Source organism: Vigna umbellata, chromosome 11 (genome assembly GCF_029865625.1).
Source record: "Vigna umbellata cultivar VRB3 chromosome 11, Vumbellata_1.0, whole genome shotgun sequence".
In the NCBI taxonomy this organism is placed as follows: Eukaryota; Viridiplantae; Streptophyta; class Magnoliopsida; order Fabales; family Fabaceae; genus Vigna; species Vigna umbellata.
The window spans coordinates 24,017,354-24,034,525 of record NC_142175.1 but is presented as its reverse complement, the minus strand read 5'-3'; the positions used below and the strand labels follow the sequence as shown (position 1 = coordinate 24,034,525).

General features: G+C 35.4%; 2 protein-coding genes across 14 annotated transcripts; both read left to right on the top strand.

The window, feature by feature from the left end:
- The first annotated feature begins 246 nt into the window (after window positions 1–246).
- Window positions 247–15,383, top strand: LOC148191235 (uncharacterized). 13 transcript variants are annotated; one of them, XM_088101769.1, is made up of 11 exons: window positions 361–402; window positions 498–609; window positions 747–869; window positions 1,144–1,260; window positions 6,101–6,176; window positions 6,312–6,530; window positions 8,683–9,063; window positions 9,172–9,315; window positions 9,397–9,497; window positions 9,579–9,797; window positions 15,117–15,383. In XM_088101769.1, exons 6-11 carry the CDS (start codon window positions 6,360–6,362, stop codon window positions 15,145–15,147), a joined length of 1,047 nt encoding a protein of 348 aa, XP_087957895.1. In that variant the 5' UTR covers window positions 361–402; window positions 498–609; window positions 747–869; window positions 1,144–1,260; window positions 6,101–6,176; window positions 6,312–6,359; the 3' UTR covers window positions 15,148–15,383. The 13 variants fall into 13 exon arrangements, with proteins under 13 accessions (XP_087957901.1, XP_087957895.1, XP_087957894.1 ...); XM_088101768.1 differs by having other exon boundaries at window positions 6,090–6,176; XM_088101770.1 differs by lacking the exon at window positions 6,101–6,176 and having other exon boundaries at window positions 1,150–1,260.
- Window positions 15,384–15,822: 439 nt separating this feature from the next.
- LOC124838776 (uncharacterized) lies at window positions 15,823–16,305 on the top strand. Its single transcript, XM_047314460.1, has one exon. It carries the CDS (start codon window positions 15,823–15,825, stop codon window positions 16,303–16,305), a length of 483 nt encoding a protein of 160 aa, XP_047170416.1.
- Window positions 16,306–17,172: the final 867 nt, after the last annotated feature.

The following is a 17,172-nucleotide window of genomic DNA, read 5'->3' as shown; positions in this document are numbered from 1 at the left end:
ATTTCTATATAATTTTTTGACGAATTTATTTGTTTGTTTTTTTGTTTTTCTGTTATTTAGTGGGAGTTATTTTGCGGAAGATATAAAAGATCCCCACAAACACATGATTGAAAATAATTATGTTGAACTATCTAACTCACAATAATAGCGGGATTTTAGTTATTTTTTAAAGGGGTTTATAACCTCTTAAAATAATAATACATTTTTTACATCTTTTCTCACTTAAAATTTCATCCTAAAGTTTTCCTCCAAAATGTTACACTTAAATATTTTTTCTAGCCATCTGTGCGTAAACATATCCTCCCAATTTTTTTTACTCACCATCTTTCCCTCCAAACCTCTTCCTCTCTCAAAATTTCAGACTGCTAGAGCTTCGTCCCTCTCAAAGCTATCGTCCTCCTCGTTCGTCTTCTTCCTTTATTCCTTCTTTCATTTTCTATTCTCATTCATTTCTTTCATTTCCCCTTTCTATTGTTCATCTTCCATTTCTCTTTTAGATTCGATCGCAGAACCATGGGCAGACGAAGCTGAAGCGGCGGTTGTGTGGACCAGTAGATGACGAAGCTCCCACTCACAAGCAGAGAGGAATCATTCACGTTTGTACCTGAGGTACCATCGTTCTAGAACCCTATTCTTTGTTTGATATTTTCTTTTGCTTTGCTCATTCGGTGTTCAAAATATGTAGCCCTAAGTCGCGTCTCTGAAAGGGTTGTTCCGTGTTCTTATGTTTGTGTTTTATTTTGAAGAGAAATATAGAGGGTTTTGGAAAGAAGAATAGAGGGGATGAAAACCGAGAAATAAGTTTAACTTGTGTACAACTTGGTGTTTGGCTCGTGATTGTTACAAATGATTGGTGATTATCACATCAAGTAAGCAACCATAATTTGTACTTTGGTACTGCTGGAATGGCACCAGGTTCATACGCTGGTTCACTTTATATTTTTTTTCTCTTTTTATTGATGTGAGACTAGGGTGCTTGTATTCAATTGTCTGGTTTTTGAACTACTGTTGTGCCTATAATATGCGTTTGATTGAAATTTAATAACATCCTTAGTTATAATTGTTGAATTACTGGATTAAAAATTGGTTGTGTCTACGGGTAAGGCAATCAATCAGCTAGGTTCGTAATTTGCTTCAATGTAGTTTCAGTATACTTTCAATTCAGCTTCAATCTAGCTTCAGTCGAGTCAAGGAGCTCCAAGTCGTGCCCTCGAAATCCATTTCCCCCTATCAAAATTGCAAGTCAGTGGGACGACGACGGTGAGAGCTCATTCCTTTTCTTGATCTTTTGCCTTTCCACATTATCAATTTTTCATTCCTTAACTGCGCTTAATCCACTGTTTTTGATTGTAATTGTTTTGTTTTGGTTGGGTTTAAATTAAATGCTTGTTTGTGGGGTAGGGTTTAGTTCGCCATTTCCTTTTTGTTTTAAATGTGGGCATAACGCTTGGATTGTTTTAAGTGTAGGTCCTGTACATTTCATTTGAAGTGGCTTTTATTCGGATTTGTATTGGCGTAGTTGTTTTCTTTTCTTGAAGATTACAGAGTTGAATAGATTTATTTTCCTCAGCTGTAATTGTAAAACCCAGGAAAACTAGTTATCAGAATTTCTTTGGGATAAGGTTTAATTATAGTACCATGGGTTAGACTTGGTTGTTGATGCCGTTGAAATCTTGGAAGGCTTGTATGGTTTACATTAAATTAATAAAGTATCATGAGGTTTAAATTGGTCAGAGCTTAGTATTTCTTTTTGGATGCGTCAATAAACAAAATAAAATATAGAGGGCTGCTGTTAAGATGGGTCGGGGAGAGCGTTTTCGAAAAAGAAAACAAGAGAGAAGACCAGAGAGAGCGAAACTCACCCAATCTTCTTCTTCAATTATTTTCTTTTTTTCCTTCTTCAGAACCAAAAGCCCTTTTTAGTCCAGTTCTTCTTCTTCTTCAATTTTGTTTTTCCTCTTTCTCGGATTAAACCCTAGAACCGTGAGTAATGAAGGTTTGGAGTTGCCAAGAGTAGAGTTATTGCATGAATTGGTGAATTGAGAGACCGCCGTAAGGACTTTGGATCAAGGTACGAGGAGTTGTTTAATTGTGTGTGTTGAATGGCATGCTTCTCTCTATTTATTTGTGTTCACTCGAGTATTATATGATGGGAATTGAGTTATTAAATGTTCAGATGACTGGGAAGAGGTATTGAAGAATTGGGTATGAGAAATATGTTAAATTGATGTTTGAGTTGTATTGGGGTTAGGAAAAATGAGAGTTCTTCTCTGTTCACTCTTTGGCGAGTAGAAAATATGATTATGCATTTGTTTCTTGATTCGTACCTTTTTCTATGGTTACTGTAATATTAGATATTATAAGGGTATGGTTCTGTTAAACGGAAAGAAGAACAAAATAGTTGTTTGGTAGAAACAAATATATAATGAGTTCTGTTTTCAATTTTATAAATCAAGAAGTTGGTATATATAGTTTAATTAAAGATGGGCTGGAAAATTGATGTATGCTTTGTGGTGTTTAACATTTCTGAACTGGAATTGTGGTAGGAATCTTGAATGCTTTAGTTTAGATTTTCTTGCTATTTTTCCGTGTAATCTTCCACAATGGTATGTTAATGGATTTTGGTGTTCTAAGGGATGCTTTGGGTTGGTTGTGTTATAACTATAGCTATTTTATTTGAGCATATGGGTTGCGTGAATGGGTTTGGTGACTCTGTTCTGCATGAGTGAGACTAGTTCTTAGTGTAAATATGGAACAACAACTTGGATGAAGAAATTACTTGTTTTGTTGAGTTCCGTGATGTAAAATCTGTTTGTTACTAGTTGAAGGGACCTAAGTGCATCACTGTAATCGTTATATACATGTTTTAGCTAATAGAATTAGGATGGTTGTCCTTTAAAACTTAAATTGCATACTCCATAAATACAATGTCTAGTAATGACGGGAAAACTTGGTGTACCTTGCTGTTTGGAACTTGTAAGGGTTAAGATTTTACATGTTACTATGTTTAAGTTAATTAGAGTTCTTTTATACTAATAATTAATGACATGTGGGTATACATCACGTGGAATATAAACTCAAACTGTTTGACATTGGCGATAGTTTTAGAATTTATTTTATTATCGAAATAGTGTCATATGTGATTCAAATGATACCAGAAATACATGTTTGCTGTTATGAGATGATTCGGGTGATTAGAATTGGTTGTAAACTAAGCTAATATCGTGAGAATATATTTTGGTGTTGTGTGTGTCTTAATAGTGGCAGTATGCATGTAGATTGTCAATTGATGTTATATAGTTTATAAAAATAGAATGAGGCACAATGTTTGAACTAATGTGAGAGTTCAGATTGTTAGGATATCATTATTCTTAAGTTGATAATGGATTACTAAACTGATTGGATAGAAGTTTAAATCTCTTTAATATTTATATTGTTTATGTTATATGGATGAAATTAATGGTTGGCACGTTGAAGAATCCTCTTGGTACTTGAGAGAATGAATTATAGACTTTCGAAGACTTGATGATGTTGCTTAAGTACTAATTTAGAAAGTTAAATATAAGGATGTAATGTGTGTAGGGTAATTTATTGAGAGAATGAATTATAGACTTTCGAAGACTTGATGATGTTGCTTAAGTACTAATTTAGAAAGTTAAATATAAGGATGTAATGTGTGTAGGGTAATTTAGTATTATTTGAAATTATCGTTAAATTTGGAAATTGGGTCAACTGCAGAAGGTAATACTGCTATGCGGATTGAAAAAACAATGTAATATGAACTTAAGGTAAGGATGTCATGATTGAATTCTGAATTAGCGTGTGAATTAGCCTGTCATTATTGTACAGGATTGAAATGTTAAGTTATTTAAATATTATATGTTGTGAAACATGTTAAAGTGAGAATGAAGGTATGTACTGATGCAATTTTTTATTATTTAAATGATTAGTTTAATTAAAATTAGTTAAACTTGTAAGTAATCGGCAATAGAATATTTTTTTAATCTGTTTTGGTAAGTGGTAAATAAGTTCAAGTTAAAGTGTCTGACATAGATTCTAGTATTTCAGAATTTAGGAAAAATTGGGATAAGGGTTTAGAATAAACTATGATATATATAATATACATACATACATATATATATATATATATATATATATATATATATATATATATATAATATATATATATATATATATATATATATATATATATATATATATATATATATATATATATATAGTTATTTGTAATATGAAATATTCATTAAGTAAAGATTTAGTTTTGGTATGTATTATTAAGCAGTGCAGATAACTGGTTAATGGTTTGTGATTGATTATGCTTGGGTTTCTGGAAATGAGGTATAAAAAAAATGAAAATTTTTGATTGTTAAATCTATATGGGACCTAGATGTGTGAAATTCGACTATATATTTAATTGATACTTATCTTTGAAGTATTGAGAACTTAAATAGGTGTTTAGCGTAGAGTTATGTATGGATATTATATAACACTTATTATTATTATTACTTTTGGTTAGTAGTTGATGTCAAATAACAAGTTATTATGTTGGTAGTGAGTTACGAAGCAAGTTACCGAGTTATAGTATTTGCTAATATGGTTTTGATTGTCTTGAACAATATGTTACTGTACTTTATATTGTGGATAATTAGATATTATTAGTCTAAATTATGAATTGGAATAAGTGTATGGATTGTGTGTAAATTTTACTATGGGTGAATTTAGACCATTGCGGGTAAGTTTTGGGTAAATGTTAAGGGTGGGAATGTTGTAATTATTGTTGTGATTATTGTTATGGTTGGGTTTTAATTAATAATTGGTATGGGAAAATTAACATAGGAATTAAATGTGTAGTGAAAGTTTGGTATTGATTGAGTTTATCTGTGACATAAAGTATTTTAAGTAGGTTTTGGACGTGAATTTTGAGATGGAGTTGGAATATTTGTTTGGGAAAGGTTGAGGTTTTCAATGCTATAAAATTGTGATAATTCATGTGATTAAACACATTACATTTTATGGTTCTTATTATAGTGCTAAGTCTCTACAAATTTCTAAAGGAAAATTTGTTACTTGTAATTGAAATGATTTGATGACTACAAACTCAACTGTAATTGGTCGTCTGAATATGCAAATATTGGGATTCATGTATTGTTATGATAACAAATTGTCAGTTTTGGTTTCGGTGTACACTATTTAATGATTCTTTGGGTTCGTGGATACTGTTATATGATTGTAGTTGAATTGGAAATGTGTTTTGATTGTTAAATGATGTTAGAAGTATGAGTTATTGATGTTAATGTGTTAGTAAATTTATTTTGCCATTTTACAATCCATATTGGTACAGATGGTTGCTGTGGATCATGGATGTTGTTGTGAAATTTCAGATCTGGAGACTTGTTTTAAAGACTCTTTTAATCATTATAATTATTGTTATTGTTAAATTCAATCTTGTGTTTGAACCAATATTATTTTAGTATGGAACGTTGGGTATATTAAGATTAATGGTATGATGTATTCTAATAAAAGTGCTTGTGATGTAAAGTTAGTATAATAATGTACGATCATGGTAATGTAATTGGAGAGTTGGTTGCTAATTAATTAGTCCAAATATACAATGTCTATAGATAAGAGTTGATTAATATTGATATAGTATTTGGTACGTGTATATCTTGTTTTCTTAAAGTGTTTAATTTATTGAATGCTTAACTTACCCATACAATTGTGTGTTTTGTCTGTGTGTGCCTGTGTGATGACCGTATAACGTATGTTATACAGGAGCTCAGATAGGAATGTAAATGACTATACAGTTGTAGAAGATTATTTTGAAAAGTGAGAGATGGGATAAAGACTTGGGAAGATTTATAAGTGTCATGCACATTAAATGCATGGTTTTAAATTATTCTATAGGTATACTTTCATATTTAATCACTGAGTTGTAAATATTAAATAACTATGATGTGGAATATGAAAGAACTTTCTCTTATAGATTTCTGATCAATTAAAATAGAATGATTCTATTCATGATTGTGAAAAGTTTAAATTTTTACACGTTTTTATGGAATTCAAATTAGGGGCATTACAGTAATCATTGGGTGGGTGCCTGTTGATATCATAGGGTGTAATTCCAGGTGTAATATTCCTCTGTAATGTATAAAAGGGTAAGTATAGCATGTAATATGACAAATGCTTCCATCTAAATTTTATAGTTTTTATTAATTTGAATTTTGATTTGCATCTTTTTTAATCTGAAATTTTTATTGAAGTAAGCACATTCTTGTCTCTGTCTATTGCAGGAACTTCATGATCAGTAACTCAGTTTATGTGAAGATCATAAGAGGAAGATGAAAAGACATTGTAGGCTTTGGTGGCCAAAGGAACTTATATCAAACCAAGAATCATCCCCTAGTATTTTGTTTGGGTGGTTTGTCACCTGTTCACCATCATCCTTTGATGTGATTGTAGCCTTTACTTACAGTGAAGGCTTGCTTTCTAGTTCTAGTACTAGCATTGAGGTACAAAAATGAATTTGAGTTCACAATTCCTTTTCCTTGCATACAGGTTAGAGTAAGGCACTAGGAAGCACTAACACTTCTATAAATAGCGTTTTTCTATGTCCCACACTTTTTGGACACGACAATTGTCAAACACTCCTTCAAAACATGCGTGTCCAACACTCCTCAATTGTGTCAGAAGTAAACAGTATTTTTTCAGATTAGACACCTCCATAAATCTTGGACACCTCTTAAAAACGGCCTGAGTATGAATACAAACAGTAAACTGACATCTATTATTGGTTAAACACTTCATAGACACTATTATTGTACAAAAGTAAAAAGAAATTAAAGAAAACAAATTTTACTTTAAACAATGCAATACTAATTGTTAAGAAGTGATTTTTAAGTCTAATTCAACCTCACAAAACTGACTTATAAAGTGAAGTTTGTATTTACATATATACTTATTGACTTTATTTCTAGTCGATGTGGGACTTCCAACATACCTCCTCACACCAAGGTATTATACATCTCGTACATGAAACTAGACATTAATGGGTGGTCTGATAGCGATCTGATAATGGGTGGAATGATATGCCCAACAACACAAATCTCGCTAGGATAGGCTCTAACACATGGTTCTGATACCATGTTAAGAAGTTAATTTAAACCTAACTCAATCCCACAAAACTGATTTGTAAGATAAGGTTTGCATCCACATGTATACTCTAATTGACCTTATCTCTAGTCAATGTGAGACTTCCAACACTAATAACATTTTTTGAGGTTTGTTTCTATCAAACTTATCTAGTTATTTTAGTTACTAAGACACATGTTTCTTAGTTAGAATTCTATTGTGAGGGCTGTTATTATATGGAAAGTGCAGCAAATATGTTTATAAGGAAAGTGTGAAGTATATTAATGTTAAATTTCAATTGAGATATTTATCATGATTATATATATATATATATATGTATGCATGCATATATACATGTGCGTAGATATATGCATGCATACACATATATATGATATCAGCTTTTGCCATGTCCACTATTTTGGATATTAGCCGTGTCCCGTGTAAGTGTCGTGTCTGTGTTGGAGTCCATGTTTCTTTGGTAAATTAAATTGAATTGCAATAGAAGCAATCAATGTATTGGTTGTATGTTAGAGCTATTAATTGCAGAGGAAATTTTGGGTTTACTTTTTTGTTATAGTCGTCTAGTTACTGCAAGAGTTTCGACATGAGCATTTTTCCTTGTAGAATATTCAGTTTGGTTTGTCGTTGTGTGTTAAGTTCTTTAATCAAGAACCTAATGTAACTCACTTCTCTTCTCTCAAACACCACACAAGAGTACTGAAAACAATGATTCTTTATTCATCAAACAGTCAAAGATACAATGCAGAGAGCTTAACCTCTCCCAATCAGGTTACACGTTCCTGACAACCAATAGTATTTACTTCGCTCTCCCGCTCAACCTCCCCTCTCGGCCCCTATATACAAACCTCCTAACTACCCACTCTAACTGCCTTGGCAGTTAGGTTGTGTACCGGTTTTCCTTCTACTATATACCAGTAAAGGCCTAACATTGTGTGTGTGCGTGTGTATATATGACGTCATTGATGTTGTCGTGTTGTAATTTTTTGACACTAACATGTCCGTTTGGGAATCTGAGCCAACAAATGGAATAACAATACCAACAATAAATATATTGATTGTATGCTGTCACAACTATTAATTGTAGAGGAAGTTTTGGGTTTCCGTTCGTTATTTAAATAACAAGAGTTTCAAGTTTAAATGGACATGAATATTTTTCCTCTTAGAATATTCAGTTAGGTATCAGTTTTATGGTTAATATTTACCCAAATATTAGGTTCATGTGTGTAAAATTTATTGGAATATGTTCACAAATTTGTGGAAAAGCCATGAAAAAGTTTAATGGTAAAATAAAATGCTCTGGACAGGCATTAAATCATACTTGAAATGGTGCATAAGTACTTTGTTTGTGTTAGTTATTAAAATCTTCATTCTTTGACAATATGAATGTGGTCGGAGAATTCCCACTGTTAAGTCCTTGTAATGATTATCTCCTTCCTACATGTTGTCTTTGGTGGTTTCTGGAATAGTCTAGGGTAACAAGAATGACTGACAAAGAACTTCTACTCTCTCTAGGGGATCATTCATGATGCATGTGGGAGAATGCCTTCATTTCTTGAGGATAAGTCCAAGTTCTCTGTACTTGGCCTGTCTGTCACTGACCCTACTGCTAGTAATAGTTTGATGAATGAGATGGAGTATGACAAAAAGAAGTTATCTGAGTATGGCAATGCATTGGAAGAGGGAAGTACAGATACAAAGAATTACTGTAGGAGTTGTCGTTGCTTCCAGTTAGATTGTTCATTGAGGAAAAGTAGACAATATGTTCTTGGAAAAAGTAACTGGGTCCTGCTCACATTTGATTCTCCTGAGCATAGTGATCTAGGACTGCAAAGGCTTCCGAATCTGGACCACATTCATTGGAATGGGCAAATTCTGTCACAATATGATGTTCACGTATGTAAGTCATTATTTCTTCTACTTGCCTTTCTGCAAGTACTAGCGCTTTCTGGAGACTTTTACCGCAATCTCAAACAGATATATATGATATTCAACTACTTGTAGGTCATAATTTATGAAACACCTGCTTATGGTGCTCATCATTTCTCATTATGTCATTTGAGTTCGTCGAATGAGCAAGCTAAATTTTCTGTTAAACATCCTAAGTGGGTCGAGAAGCTTCATAATAAGCAGCAATTCATTGATTTGGTAATGAATTTACCTTATTCATTTTTGGGTATACATGTTTTTTTCTTCTTGTTAACCTGCCTTTTTGAATTTTCACCCCAGGATACAGTTATTCTGGCAATTAATTGCACAGCTGCTGCTAAAAGAACTTTTGAGACACACCTGGTCCCAAGATCCTCAAGCCGGCTCTCGATATTTCCTGTGTACACACTTTAACTACTGATGCCTCATCTTTGGCTCACTTTTTTCTTCAAGATCTAATGATTTATTCCGTTACTTTTCAGGCTTGTAGTCATAGGGCATCTGTTTTCCAAGTTTTTGGCTTCGTTCTCCACCATGCTTTATATTGTTCTCCAGTTTTTCCAAACGCATTTTAATAATGAATCCGAACCATGGATGTATGTGACATCAGCAAATGTATTCAAGAAAACTGCTTGGATAAATATGCAAATCCGCTGTCAGATATTATATTGGCCAATCGTTCTTCAGAAGAATGCCCTCAGGTAATATTAAATTTTAGGTAAACTATATCACTTTGTGTGATTGGTGGTGGGTTTCAAATTTTGGATATGTCTGGCTTTAATATTTGACAAAGTCATTGTAAATTAGTTTCCATATAAGACAAGTTTTAGTGGGGGGTGTTAACGGAACCAAACCCATCCAAACTGGTAAAATTTTATCATGTTTCATTTCAGTTTCTTTACAGTACAAAAAGGGCATAAGGCTCCACCAAGTGGGGTTTGGGGAGGATAGAGGTGTGTAGTCTCAGTAGGTTGTTTCAAGGATTTGAAGCCATAATATCCTGGCCATGATGTGGAAACCTTATAGTTATCCAAGGCTCACCTTTTGTTTCCTTACTGTTATCACATAAATTTGGAGGTTAGATTAAATCATCTGAACTCAATCTATTGTGAATACAATCTGATGGGGTATGGGATTGGAATAACATAACATATAATATTGATATTAGTACTTTTAGGTGTCTTGACTATGGTAGCTGAATCAAGGTTCAAATTGTAAATGTAGGGGGTGGGCTTTTTTCCTATTCATGAATCATGTGGTCTATGATTAATAGTTAAACATACATATTCATTTCACAAGGCACTTGACAGTGCAAATTCATGATAAATAAATAAGAAACATAAGCCTAAAAGCATTTAATAACATATTTAACTTACAGAACAGAACACATTATACAAAATATACATTTTAATAAAATGTGTTATTGGTGTGCCAATGGTGGCCCATATCCACATAAGTGAAAAGCATGGTAGTTGAATCGCCAATCGTATTTCGTATCAGAGAACTTAAATTTTGAATCGTGAATTGTAGGATTCATAAGCATTAAAAAATGTAAAATATACTTAAATATATAAGATACATAAATATGCAAAATGCATTTATTAAATTAATTTAGGCTTAATTACCTACTTAGTCCCCATGTTCAGAGGTAATTTGCTGTTTAGTACCCGGTTTTAAAAATGTAGGCATTTGATACCTATGTTTTGAAATTTGTATCAATTGAATCCTACCCACTTAACGCCGTTATAAATCTAACGTTTTTTCTGACTGTGTATGTGATTTGTGGACGAGCGGTTATGGACGAGCGTTCGCTTCGTTGGACGAGCGTCCTCTTCTGCCTGACTGGGCGTTCGCTTCGCTGGACGAGCGTCCTCTTCTGCCTGACTGGGCGTTCGCTTCGCTGGACGAGCGTCCTCTTCTGCCTGACTGGGCGTTCACTTAGCTGGACGAGCGTCCTCTTCTGCCTCGCTGGACGAGCGTCCTCTTCGCTGGACGAGCGTCCTCGTCGCTCGTCCACAAACGCTCGTTCACAAATCACATACACAGTCAGAAAAACGTTAGATTTATAACGGCATTAAGTGGGTAGGATTCAATTGATACAAATTTCAAAACATAGGTATCAAATGCCTACATTTTTAAAACCGGGTACTAAACAGCAAATTACCTCCGAACATGGGGACTAAGTAGGTAATTAAGCCATTAATTTATTATATATATTTTTACCTTAAATATACATGTTTTATTATTATATAGCATGGTACTGTGTGAATAACAACAATGCCTCAATGAATGAAATTTGAATTTTCACAAACCTAGAATTCTGCATTTCAATTTCCTGTTTCTCTGATGGTCACCACGACATTCAAATCCCCCACCAAGAGAACTCCCGTGGGAGCCTCCTCTGCCGATGGCTCCTCTTCCTCCTCCTCCCTCTGCCATTGTCGCTTCTAGTGCCTCGCCTGCCACTCACTCCCCTCTTGCGACAACGAATGAAGCATAAGTGGATCCTGGCAAAAAGCAATCCAGAACTCGACCGACTCAACTCACTTATGTGGAAATCTTCTCTTCCTCAAAACGATGGCGAAGACACTTTTTCCTTGTTCATCGGCTCCAACGAATAAGAGGTGAGAGGTGAGAGGTGAGAGTTGAGAAACCAAAAAGAAATTAAGGATTTACAAACCAATGGAGGTTGGTTTGTAAACCAAATTAGGGTTTTACAAACCAAATTGGACAACCCAACCCAAAAACCCAAATTTATGGAGGTGCGGTTCAAGCCACAATTCCCAATCCAAAACGGGATTAATGTAATTCGAAGAAAGAATTGTGATTTGATGACGATACTAGAGCAAAGGCAATTCTTCATGTGATTTGTATCATCGCTTTTGAGAATCACATTATTTTGTGTGTATTTGAATCGTTCGATACTTACTACTTGAGCATAGCCATTCTATTTCCTCCCTTCAGTTAATTCCTTCCCCTGTTCTACTTGGGTTCCCCTTCCTCTCCCTTAATATTTCAAACCCAATACATTCACGTGCAAGATTTCTATTATGCTTCAATTGCATATATAATATAGGAGTTTTTGCAGCTTGTAGTTTGTTTTGCTTTGGATATTGTATTTATCTTTTGGTAAGATGTCTTACATTGATTGGGAATATGGCCAGAGTATTCCTTATAAGCCTTGACCAATCTTCCTCTCTTGAGCTAGCTTTTAGGAGTACCTATCGGTCAATGTTATGATATCAAGGTTCTGTGATTAAGTGATCTAGAGTTTCTGAGGTGTTTGTGTGTGACCATGCTTTAAACCCAAAGGGCTCTTGTATGAGGGAAAACTGAACGTGCCGGAAGGGAGGATGGATGGGCAAATGAATGCGTTGGAAGGGTGGTTTGACTCGATGGAGACGACGATGGAGGAATTGAAGGCCAAGATGAGAGGGATGCGCCAAGAACTTAAAGAAATCAACAAAATTCTTGGAAGAAGAACTTGGAACCAGGACAGGAGTTCAGAAAGAAGTGAGAAATCTGTCATTAAAGGAAAGAAAGAGGGAAAAACAGGTAAGGATGATGTGAAAAACAGTCTGCAAAACATCAAGAAAGGCAAGAAATTCTCTGAAGAAGAGTACTTGGCTAATGATGAAGAGAAAAAGGAAGAGAGATATCCACAGGGTAGTAAACCAGATGAAGAACCACTTTTCCCGTGGGTTGGAGGAGTGGAGTAGTCCACAATTGACGGGAATGGCATCCAGGGTCAAACAATGAGGTCAACAGATGTTTTTGAAGTTCAGAACATCAAAGGATCAATAAAGGTACACCCAACAGTCAATACCATGGAAGAAAATGCAGTCCAAGGGTTCAAGACCTGGCAACAAAAATCCAAGAACCTTTCTTGGGAAGATCTTCCAAAAGGCCTCTATAGGAGTTAGGGGGAATGTAAGACCTTGGAAAATTAAAACCGTAAGCCATATGTCAAATCAAAATTAATGCGTTAAAACCCTGCTCAGACCATTAAAAATCCACTCACTAACTCTGACGCACCACTGCCAAGTGTCAAATTGGAACATTCTGAAATCAATAGTGGAAGACAGGTGTCCGTATGTGAGAGTATGTCCGTTTGACATTGGGAAGAAAACTAATTTTTCTTAAACACTCCTTCCCACTCTCTGCATGCACCCTTCTTCTTCCTAAAAACTGACTTCTCATTTTCTCCACCTTCTCTCTAAAAAGCCTCCATCTTCTCTCTACTATAACTCATTTTTCTTTCCTCCGATCACGTTTCAGAAACCGTAGAACCATTCCCGGTGCCTTAAGCTTCGTTTTGAATCGATCACTTCAACGTTCTGATACTGGTAAGTCTTCTACTTCTTAACCGTTCGTTCTGGCCAGCATGCAAACCAAGTTCTGGTTTCATGAGTCCTTAGTTTAATTCTGAACCATTGTTGAACTGTTATTTGATTTGGTTCGTAGAGTAGTTGAGCTGTTAAGGGTAGAAGGAAACCTTAGTTCTTTGGCAAATCAACTTCAGTCAGTAGGACGTCCGTCTATACTAGAGGTAAGGGAAGCTTATTTAATTTAATTGATACTTGTATGTTGTATGAACGTCCGTTATTGACTGAATGTATGAGATATATGTTGATTGATTATGTATGATGATGGTTGATATGTATGAATGTGAATATGGATAATTATTGTAGAGTATGAATTGTTGATATGAATCCTATAAAGTATATGAATTGATAATTGATATGAAATTATAAGATATGGACTGTATGAGAAATGTTGAGTTAGAAATAGATGAAAAATATGAATATGACTTTCTTACTATGATAATGTACGCTCGTCGTCGAACGGTCTTATACCCTTCGGTTTTCTTTTACACGGTTTAAAATGGAATTCTTTCATTCGGAAAGAACTCTGGTCGAGAACGAGCGTCCTCCTGTGAAATGCTATGTTTGAGCGTTCGGCTCAGCCTAGCGGTATCCGAGTCTCTGAAATGAAATAATAATATTTATACCCTCGCATTTAAAATGAGTAACGCTCGGTCTTACACCTAGCGTTCGTCCTAAGTAGTGTTCGGTCTTGTACCGAACGCTCGTCGTTACCTTTGATTACCAAACGGGCGTAAATAGTGTTCGTCCAAATATTTTAGTAAATGGGTATTATCGCGTTCGGTCATTGACTGGCAGTCGATATCTTTAAATAAATTGTCCTCAGTATAGTCAATTACTCGTCTTGTTGTATCTTTATCCATTTGGATTCGGCCTAGAGCCTTTGTACTTAAATTATTCTGAATATTGATTGTATCGTTCTAGAGTCAGTTCATTCAACTGATTCGAGTAGCAATGACGTTCGTCAAATAATCATGTGTCGACTTATTCTGATTTGCAACGAGTCTTTCTAGGTCTCGTCTTTAACGTTCGTCCTCGTCCTTCAGAGGACTGAACGTTCGTTATTTTAGGTATTTGAAACTAAAGATGAAAATGAGAATAAAGTATAAGATTTTAAAGGGTGAACATGATATGGAAAGATTAAACGATTGTGGATTTTGAACGAGCGTTCCAGGGAGGAACGACTCATGTATGGATGAATATGGAATTTGGTAAAGTATGACTGTGGGCATGCTAATGCTGGCTGGTTCATCCTGATGTTCCGTGAGTACTCATCCTCACGTAGAGGGGGTAGGTCATGTGTGGGAACGACAGGAGGTCCTAGTCCTTAGGGGTACTTTGGATAGGGCTAACCTCGGGTGGCAGCTGATGTGATTATTCCAGTTACTACATCACCCGGGTGCAAGAACGCCTATAGCTACACAGATTCATACAGTCCGGACGGTCCGTCTAGTGATAGATTTCTTATGATTATATATGTGGAACTATATGCTTGTGTGTTGTTTGGAATGTTTATTTTATCTGTTGATGTATGAATTAAATTACATAAGCTTACCCTTTGTTTTCCTTGTGTTGTCTGTTGTCTCTGTACGTTCGTCCTATCATTGCAATGATCATCCGTGTGGATGTGAGCAGAAGGCGAGGCTACTTTGGAGGACGTTATTGAAGAGGAGAACTTAGTCGAAGTGGAAGTTAAAGCCGAGCCCTAGAGTGTTCGTTATTTTGTTATGTTAGCTTTTTAGTTTTGACGTTCGGTTATTTGATTTTGTAAAACCGTTCGTTCTGAACTTTCAATCATGTTGTATTTGTATTTTAGTTCTGTACTTTAAGCCGTTCGGCTTTTGAACCCTGTTTCAGTGTAAGACTGCATTGTTTAACTGTTTAATGTAATTAATTTTATTATATGGTGATTACTGTATTTTGGTATGTTACATTAGTGGTATCATCAGGTTCATTGGGATGTGGTGGAGGAGGGAGTGTAGGTGCCATTTGTTCTCTGGGACACAGAGAAAAACGAACGTTAGTCATGTTCAAAGAGTTAAAAAAAATAACTCATTAAACACACATTAAGCACACAGCAAAAACATAGTGTACTCATAACCTACAGTGTCCTTGAAAGAACAAAACTGCTCTACAGAGTTTGGAGGCCGCGCGCACCAACTCTGAAGCTACCCAAAGACAGTTAATGGAGATTATTACTGCCACCAGAGGCACGCCAGGAGCTTCCTCTTCCAATGCTAACCATCCAACCGAGTGGAGCTTGGAGAGTTTTCTTCAACACCATCCGGCCAAGTTCAGTGGGAAGTGCCTCCCTGATGAGGCAGATTAGTGGCTAAGAGACATGGAGAGAATCTTCAACGCCAAGAGATGCCCGGACGAGAACAGGTTGGCGTTCACAGAATATCTATTGACTGGAGAAGCAAGCCACTGGTGGGCGAGCATGAGAGCTATCCTGACGGACGCCCAAAATCCCATCACATGGGAAGTATTCCGGAGCAAGTTTTATGAAGAATACTTCCCTGACAGCGTTCGTTTTGCCAAGGAAGTGAAGTTTCTGCAACTGGTTCAAGGTGGAATGTCCGTTTCTGAATATACGAACAAGTTTAAGCACTTGGTTTGTTTCAACACTATGGCTACCACTGAGGAGTGGCAATGCAGAAAGTTTGAAAATGGGCTGAGGAGTGATTTGAAGGTGCTAATTTCCAGCCTGTGTATTTGCTCATTTCCTGCGATGGTTGAAAGGGCCAAAGTATTGGAGAAGAATATGGCAGAAGCGGAACAACATAAGAAGCAACAACAGGTGGAGTTTGTTTGCACTACATGAGCCCTTATTCTATGGTTGTGTGTGCACCACGTCAGATATGAGTATCAGAAAGATCATTCACTGCTTGGTGAAGATAAATTCACATATGATCATGACTGGCTCAAATTCGCTCGTGTCTTGAGTTTTGGCTTGGAGAACAAAAAGCAACTTACCCTCCTGAGGATGAACGCTGGAAATGTGGTTACTGTCAATTTGCTCCTGTATGTCCTGCATACAATAATAGTAAAGGAACGATGGACCTAAAAGCAATGATTTAAACATCAAAGAAGGCTAGATATCATAATTCAGACTCTCTAATGTTATTGTTTCCTGCATCAATAATGGTGAAAGCCTTCCATAAGAAAAGCTTGCTATTTTAACAGAGCTTGTGGTAAACGCCTGGGTAGGTTTACAGTAGGCATTATTTTATTCATGCATAAAAGTACACTGTTGTTGTAAGTTGTAACCGCATGACAATTATTTGGCAGCTATCTATTACATTCTTATCTTTTTGGCAGCTATCTATTACATTCTTATCTTGTATAAAATAGAAAGTTGGTTTTTATTTGGAACATTACTGTAAAGATAGCCTTCATCCTTTCCATTTTCAAAGGAAAAAAAAAAAGAAAAACTACTTAATTATAACATTGTTGCCATGTATCTAACAACGGAATGAAGATAACAAGTTTCAGTTATACCAGAAACTCCAAAAGATGGTCCTTTAGCAGAGGAATGTTATTAACCACTAGTTTACCACTACAAAAGGCAGAAAGAAACTTAGACTGAAACATCGAGCAGAAGTAAGAGGGAAACCTGGGAATCAAACAACATTACGGAAAGACTATTCTTATATATAATTGTACTGGTCTTATAACCATATTAACTACA